The sequence below is a fragment of the Nannospalax galili genome, unplaced genomic scaffold (assembly GCF_000622305.1).
Source record: "Nannospalax galili isolate Female #2095 unplaced genomic scaffold, S.galili_v1.0 scaffold492, whole genome shotgun sequence".
Taxonomy (NCBI): domain Eukaryota; kingdom Metazoa; phylum Chordata; class Mammalia; order Rodentia; family Spalacidae; genus Nannospalax; species Nannospalax galili.
In genome coordinates this window covers 380,688-388,405 of record NW_008332217.1, presented here as the reverse complement: position 1 = coordinate 388,405, position 7,718 = coordinate 380,688, and the positions used below count along the sequence as shown (strand labels likewise).

The following is a 7,718-nucleotide window of genomic DNA, read 5'->3' as shown; positions in this document are numbered from 1 at the left end:
CAAGCACTGGGACCTTTCTTTGGACCGTGAATGTTTCCTTGGACAGGTACCATCATCTCAGGAGTCCGTTCACAAGACCCCTGTTAACTGGTCTTTCCAAAGGAGCCTAACTCGGGCCTCCACCGTCACTCAGCCATCCATCTAAATTCATCCACAGTCCACCCACCCACTAGTTTATCCATCCATCTACTATCCACCTATCCACCCACCTAGCATTCATCCATCCATCTCCATCTACCTACCCATTCATCCATCCATCCACTTACCCACCTACCCATCCACCCATTTATCCATTCATATACTTCCCATCCACCCACCCATCAGTCCATCAACCTACCCACCTACCCATTCACCTATCCATCTGTCTATCCACCCATCCATCCACCCACCCATCCATCCATCCACCCACCCATCCATCCATCCTACAACCCTTAAGTGCCCTCTCTGTGTCAGGATCTCTGACATACAGAGATGGAGAAAGATATTGTTCTTGTCCCCAGCAGTTCTGAGTCATCTGGACTTCAAGCTCCAGTTCTTCCTTTAAAGACTATGGGACTATCAGCCACTGTCAGATCAGCCTTGACATGAGCTGTTGCAACAGAAAAGCAGCAGAGTTAAGAGAAAGGTCCCTCTCCCTGAAACCCTTTCCTGGATGCATGGCAAAAATTCCACTTGTGTTTCTTTTTCAAGATTGACTTTTATTTTTTATTTATTATTTATTTATTTATTTATTTATTTATTTGGTTTTTTTGAGACAGGGTCTCCCTGTAGCCCCAGCTGTCCTGGAACTCACTATGTAGACCAGGCTGGCCTTGAATTCACAGAGATCTGCCTGCCTCTGTCTCCCAAGTGCTGGGATTAAAGGCGTGCACCACCACGCCCGGCCCTGACTTTTATTTTTAATTATGATGTGTGTGTATGTGTATGCTGTATCCTGTGGGATCTAGAAGAGTATATCAGATCTCCTGGAGCTGGAGTTACAGGTGGTTGTGAGCTGCCCAGTGTGGGTGCTGGGACACAAAGACTGGTTCTCTGCAAGAGCAGCCAGCACTCTTAACCAGCCATCCCTCCAGCCCCTTTACTGGTGTTTCTAATGAAAGGCAAAGAGAAATTCACTTGTGTAAGTGATTTACTCCTTGCTTGACTCTAAACAGAGTTTCTCTCAATATACATTTGGTGGTAGCAGGAAGGAATGATGGCAAATCACAGTGACGTGTGGTGCATGTGTGGGAGGGTGTGAGACCTGGGGTACACAGGGAGAAATTACTCATTTTACAACAACTTGTAGAAGAACAGTTACAGCTGGGTCACATTATGCCCTCCAGGAGCCCATGGAACACCCCAGTCTTTGTAATAAAGAAAAAGACAGGGGCATGGCGACTGCTACAAGACCTCAGAGCCATAAACAAAACCATGAAAATATGGGGATCACCCCAAAGAGGCCTGCCCATGGTCTCTGCCATCCCCCTTAATACTCCCGTTAGTCCTAGATATAAGACTGCTTTTTCTCCATCCGTTTACACAATAATGATTGCCAACAGGACTCTGAGCATGCATGGCATGAATTGTTTGATTTGGTCTGTCTACTCCACCATTTCAGCCAATAAAACCCTTCCATTCATGCTGGAAGAGTGTTGAGAGACTGACCCAGCATTATGACATTAGGGGTTATAGCTGCACTGCACTGTCTGTCCGACCATCACACGCCACTCCACATCATGGTCTGTCTAATCATTACACTTTACTTCCATTGAGCTCCTCATCGGTGTGACCCTTCAATCGTCTCACATCCATATTCCCAGCCTCTGTACCGTTACTGTCAGCCACCCATAAGCCGGCCGCAGGCATTCCATCCAGTTACCCTTCTGATGATTAATGTTGTCACCTTAATGGAATTTAGAATCAACATGGAAACAAACCTCTGGGCATGTCAGTGAGGAGTCTTCTAGATTAGGTTAATTGAGGCGGGAAGACCAACCCTAAATGTGGTTGGTTCCATTCCACGCTCTGGGGTCCCGGACTGAATAAAAATGAGAAAGGAGCTGAGAAGCAGTGTCATCTCTGCTTTCTGACTGCAGGTGCAGTGCGACCAGCTGTCTCATGCTCCTGCGGCCACACCCTCCCCTCTATGATGGATTATGTTGCTTTTGTCAGAGTTTTTTATGGGGGGGGAGGGTCTTTTTGAGACAGCATCTCTCTGTAGCCCCAGCTGGCTTGGAACTTGCTTTGTAGATCAGGCTGGCCTTGAGCTCACAGAGATCCACCTGCCTCTGCCTCCCAAAGTGCTGAGATTAAAGGCGTGCGCCACCACGCCTGGCTTTTTGTCAGGAATTTTGTCCCAGCAATGAGAAAAGTAAGACACCTTCCAAACCTACTCATTTATCTCATCATCCCCACCTCTCCATCTACCCAGATTCACTCCTCCAAACTATCATCCACCCACCCATCCAGCCGTCATTCCTGCACCGTGATCTATTCATCCATCCATCTAATCACCCAGCATAGTTTCCCATTCATTCATCCATCTCTCCCATGCTTGATGACAGCCTTCTAGTGACCGAGACTCTGGCTCTGTGGTGCCAGTTGCAGAGTCCTTCAATGTGGCCCCAGGGACCCTGGATTTTGTCTGCACAGAGGATAGGGCCTGGGCCTCTGCTTAGCACCAGTTAGATGGACCAGGACCTATTTGGTCCTATGGCAGCAACGTGCTCCTAATGTCATCACCACCTCTCTGGATGTCCCTCCCACCCCTTCCCGTGCTCCTGATGTCATCACCACCCTGTCTGGATGTCCCTCCCACCCCTTCCCATGCTCCTGATGTCATCACCACCCTGCCGGGTGGTCCTTCCCACCCCTTCCCAAGCTCCTGATGTCATCCCCCCCCTGTCTGGATTGCCCTCCCCCCCCTTCCCATGCTCCTGATGTCATCACCACCCTGCCGGGTGGTCCTTCCCACCCCTTCCCAAGCTCCTGATGTCATCCCCCCCCTGTCTGGATTGCCCTCCCCCCCCTTCCCATGCTCCTGCTGTCATCACCACCCTGCCGGGTGGTCCTTCCCACCCCTTCCCAAGCTCCTGATGTCATCCCCCCCCTGTCTGGATTGCCCTCCCCCCCCTTCCCATGCTCCTGCTGTCATCACCACCCTGCCGGGTGGTCCTTCCCACCCCTTCCCAAGCTCCTGATGTCATCCCCCCCCTGTCTGGATGTCCCTCCCACCCCTTCCCATGCTCCTGATGTCATCACCACCTCTCTGGATGTCCCTCCCACCCCTTCCCTTATGCTGGCTCCTTGACTCATCTGCTGTCATCTTCAGTGTGAAGTCCTAGTACTGGGCAGCAGTTGGCTCCATTTCCAGCTCACTGATCTCTTGCTCCAATCTGTTTAGCAATGGTATACTACTGCTGGTGGCTTTCCTTTGGGGGACCAGCCCCCCCAACTTTCTGTTCATAAGCAAACCCTGCCTGTGAACTAAAGTTCCTGGGAAAGAAGCTGTACCTTACAGTGACTCTTCTTCAAAGACTGATGGGCTCATTGGCACTTCAGTAATTGTGGAGAGGTTGGAATGCTGCTTGTCTGGAGCCTAATTACAGTTTGTCTTGGGCTGTCTTCAGCCCCCTAAATAGTCATTCCTTGCATACCTCTGACCTAAAGTCTTATGACTAGCAGGTGAAACCTTTTTTTAAAAAAAAATTGGTTTTCTTTTTTTTTTAATGTATGTGTTTTGCCTGTATGTATGTAAGAGCACCACAAGCATGCCGTGCCCACAGAGGCTTGAAGAGGGCATTGGATCCCCTGGAACTGGAGTTATGGATGGTTGTTAGCCACCATGTAGGTACTGGAAATTAAACCCTGGTCCTCTGCAAGAGCAGCCAGTGCTCTTAACTGCTGAGCCATCTCTCCAGCTCCAAAACCTTTTGAAATGTATTAATAGACCATTAACTTCCCCCAACCCAAAAGCTAAGGAAGTCCTTGGATACCATCTGAGGTCTACACCAGAGGTTCCTGTTTTCCTATAACCTGCCTATGCAATGTTTTCACCAATGTATTTGAAGGGTCTTGGTTTATAACTCTCTTTGTTCTGTTAACTATAAAAACTTCATGATCATGGAATTCTTTCCCTGGCCACTGTCACACACATTTGGCTCCAGAATAAACTATCTCTTACCTCCTTTGAGGTGAGAGCTGTGTTTTTTATGTCAGCTTCCCTAAATCCAGCTTCCTGGAGCCTGTGTGAGGGAGGTGTTCTGTAGCTGTGGGTTTCTATCCACACTGAATCCAGTTCAAGTTGGATCTTATATATATATATATTTTATTTTTATTTTATGTGTATGAGTGTATTGCCTGCATGTATGTGAGGGCACCGGTGTGCAATGCCTCGGAGGTCAGAAGAGGGCTTCAGATTCCCCTGGAACTGGAGTTGAGGACAGTTCATAGCCGCCATGTGGGTGCTGGGAATCGAACCCAAGTCCTCTGCAAGAGCAGTCTGATATTTTTGTAGCTTGAAAACACTGGGACCCAGATGCTTGAAGAGCAGGAAAAATCATGACAGTCTTCCCACTTAAAATGTAAACGTGGTTTTATTTAATGTCTTTCTCCATCGCAAAGTACTGCTTTCTTCCCAGGGTCCCTACAAAACAAGATGGCGGCATAAGGCACGCACACTGTCCACATGACATGGGGAGGGGCTTGGAAAGCGAAAGTATGCAACGGTTCTCCCCATAGCCTGGGTCCCCTCCCTCACCAATGCCCAGAGAATGATTGTCCCTCAAGCTGGAGGATAGTGGGCTTCAGATAGAACTGGGGACCACCCCGTAGCCAGCCTAGACCCCCAAATCAGACCAACAGCCAAGAAACCCACAACACAGGGACCAGAGGGTAATGGGGGTAATGAGATCAGTCCATAAATTAAAAAGAGAACAAGACAGCCGCTCCTTCACCTTCCCTGGACAGTGTTCCCTCGCCCTCCCCGGCCAGAGCTCCCTTGCTTGGACAGTCTGACTCTGTCCCCAAGGGAAGAGGACTCTCCTTTGGGTTGAATGGACACATCTGAGTGGCCATGGGATGTGTTGGGCCCCTGCCCAGTGTCTGGTGTCTGGGGCTGTCACGGAGGTAAGATGGCAGGGGCCTGGGTGGTGGACGGCAGATGGTGGCCTTGATCCTCGATGCTATAGATACTCCAGTTCCAGGGCATGCCGCAGTGCCTCCAGGTCAGCGTGGCAGGATATCCGCCAGAAAGGCATGTTGTGCTATGACACAGAAAGCTGCAGGTTAGGCCTGTCCAGACCAGTCACCCAGCCAGCCTGGAGGGTTCTAAAACCTTGTTGACAGGCCCCAGTGTGCCCAGCAACCTCAGTAAGGTTAGACCTCTCTGTTCCCTCAGGGCCCACCTGCTCTGAGGACAACAGAAGAGTTAAACAGGTCATCAGGCAGGCATCTGCAGAACACTAGGGACGGCAAGAGGAGGCAGCCTTTGTTTGAATGGCAAAGAATGGACTGGGGTGACCCGAGGGAGTGTACATGAGAAGCAGACATTGAAGGATGAATGAAGGTTTCATGGTCAGCAGGTGGCTGAAGGGAAGGGTATTCCAGGAAAGACTTTCCTGAGCTAGTGAAGGAGGAGACAAAAAGGTACAGGGAGCAGAGTGAACTGGGAACACTGCCGCGTGGCATGTGTAGAAAAGGTTTGTTCTTTCTATTTGGAGACTGTCCTGTTAATACCTAATAGCTACAGCAGTGACAGCCATTTTGAAATCATAAAGCAACACACTAAGAAAATAAAAAACCAAAGATGGACAGAGCAATACAAAGGGATACATGGTGAATTCTGGCCCCTACCCATCCCTCTACCTCGTTCTTATCTAATATTTATTTATTATTTTCATTTAATGTGCTTGAATGTTATGCCTGCATGTATGTAAGTGCACCCGTGTCATGCAATGCCAGCTGAGGTCAGAAGAGAGTGTTGGATCCTCTGGAACTGGAGTTACTGACAGTTGTCAGCCACTATGTGGGTTCTGGGAAAAAAAACCCAGGTCCCCTGCAGGAGTGACTAGTGCTCTTAACTGCTGAGTGTCTCTCCAGCCCCCGCCAGCCCCATCTGCCTCTTTCTTCCTTTTCTGTCCCTTTTAATATTTATTATTTTAAAAATTTTATGTGTAAGAGTATATTGCTTGCATGTATGTGAGTGCACCCATGTCGTGCAATGCCATGGAGGTCAGAAGAGGGCTTTGGATTCCCCTGGAACTGGAGTTAAGGATGGTTCTTAGCTGCCATGTGGGTGTTGGGAATTGAACCTGGGTCCTCTGCAAGAGCAGTCAGTGCTCTTAACCGCTGAGCCATCTCTCCAGCCCCTCCCTTTCTTTCTTTTTAGGTCTTTTTGAGACAGGGTCTCCCTGTAGCCCCAGCTGGCCTGGAACTCACTATGTAGACCAGGCTGGCCTTGAATTCACAGAGATCTGCCTGCCTCTGCCTCCCAAACACTGGGACCAAAGGCATGCGCCAATACGCCCAGTCTCTGCTTACCTATTTCTAAATGTGTTAAAGCCACTTGGACATGGGTTTTCTGCTGAGCTTCCTCAAGATAGTCATTGGCCTGGTGACACCTGGTACCTGATGGGTGAGTAGATGGGTGTGCATGGTGCTGGTCTCATGAGGCCTTGTGCCCATAGGCCACCACACCAATCCCTGTCCTGCCTCTGGATGCTGTACTTATTACCCTGCCAGCTCCAGTTCACTGCTTGACCTTCCCGTCCTGGTCTAAGAGAAGTGGAATGAGGGGCTCAACCCCCAGGGTATCCAGGTCCTCATCCTGGGCTTGATGGTGAACATGTGGCCACACACAGCAAAGGAGGACTTTGCAGATGGAATGAAGGTGAGAATTCTGTGATGTGGGTAGATGTCCCTTTGTCCTCTGGTAACCCCAGTGGGGTCTACTGCATGGGTGCACACACCCATGTGGCTTTCATTCAAGACACAGGTAAGAAATGAATAATGTAATCACTCAGTAGTTACAGGAGGAAGTGAGACATGGCAGGTAAGAGGAGCTATGAGTGTGTGCATATTGAACTTGTGTGTGTGTGTGTGTGTGTGTGTGTGTGTGTGTGTAGGCCAGAGGTGTGATGTCACGTGCCTTCCTCTACTGCTCTCCACCTTGGTCTCTTGTTAAACCCAGAGGTCAGCTAGACTGGCTGGCCAGTGAGTTTCAGGGGTTCACCCGTCTCTGCCCCCAAATATCCAGCTTTCAAAAATTTTATTTATTTATTTATTTATTTACTTATTTATTATTTGTATGAATGCTTGCCTGTATGTAAGTGCACCATGTGTGCAATGCCTGCAGAAGCCAGAAGAGAGTGTTGGATCCCCTGAAACTGGAGTTACTGACGGTTGTTAGCTGCCATGTGGGTGCTTGGAACCAAACCTGGGTTCTCTCGGTTTTTTTGTTTTGTTTAGTTTTTGTCTTTTTGAGACAGTCTCCTTGTAACCCTAGCCGGCCTGGAATTCTCTACGTAGACCAGGCTGACCTTGATCTCACAGAGACCCACCTCTGCCTCCTGAGTACTGGGAGTAAGGTGTGTGCCGCCATGCTGGCCAGCCCTCAGCTTTCTATTCATTTCTATACTTTTTACATAGCCACTGAAGATGTGAACTCAGGTCCTCATACTTGCACAGCAGGCCCTTCACCAGCTGTGGCATCAAGCCAGCTCCTGTGTGATGTGTCT

At 49.2% G+C, this 7,718-nt stretch overlaps 1 protein-coding gene across 1 annotated transcript in view; it reads right to left on the bottom strand.

Annotated features, from left to right (window-relative positions):
- Positions 1–4,558: 4,558 nt before the first annotated feature.
- The window catches only part of Eya2 (EYA transcriptional coactivator and phosphatase 2), a 165,536-nt gene continuing 162,376 nt past the window's right edge, over positions 4,559–7,718 (bottom strand). Inside the window, exon 16 of the mRNA XM_008827425.3 lies at positions 4,559–5,246. Coding sequence (XP_008825647.1) covers positions 5,166–5,246 — 81 coding nt within the window. The 3' untranslated portion in view covers positions 4,559–5,165. The remainder of the gene's footprint in view (positions 5,247–7,718) is intronic.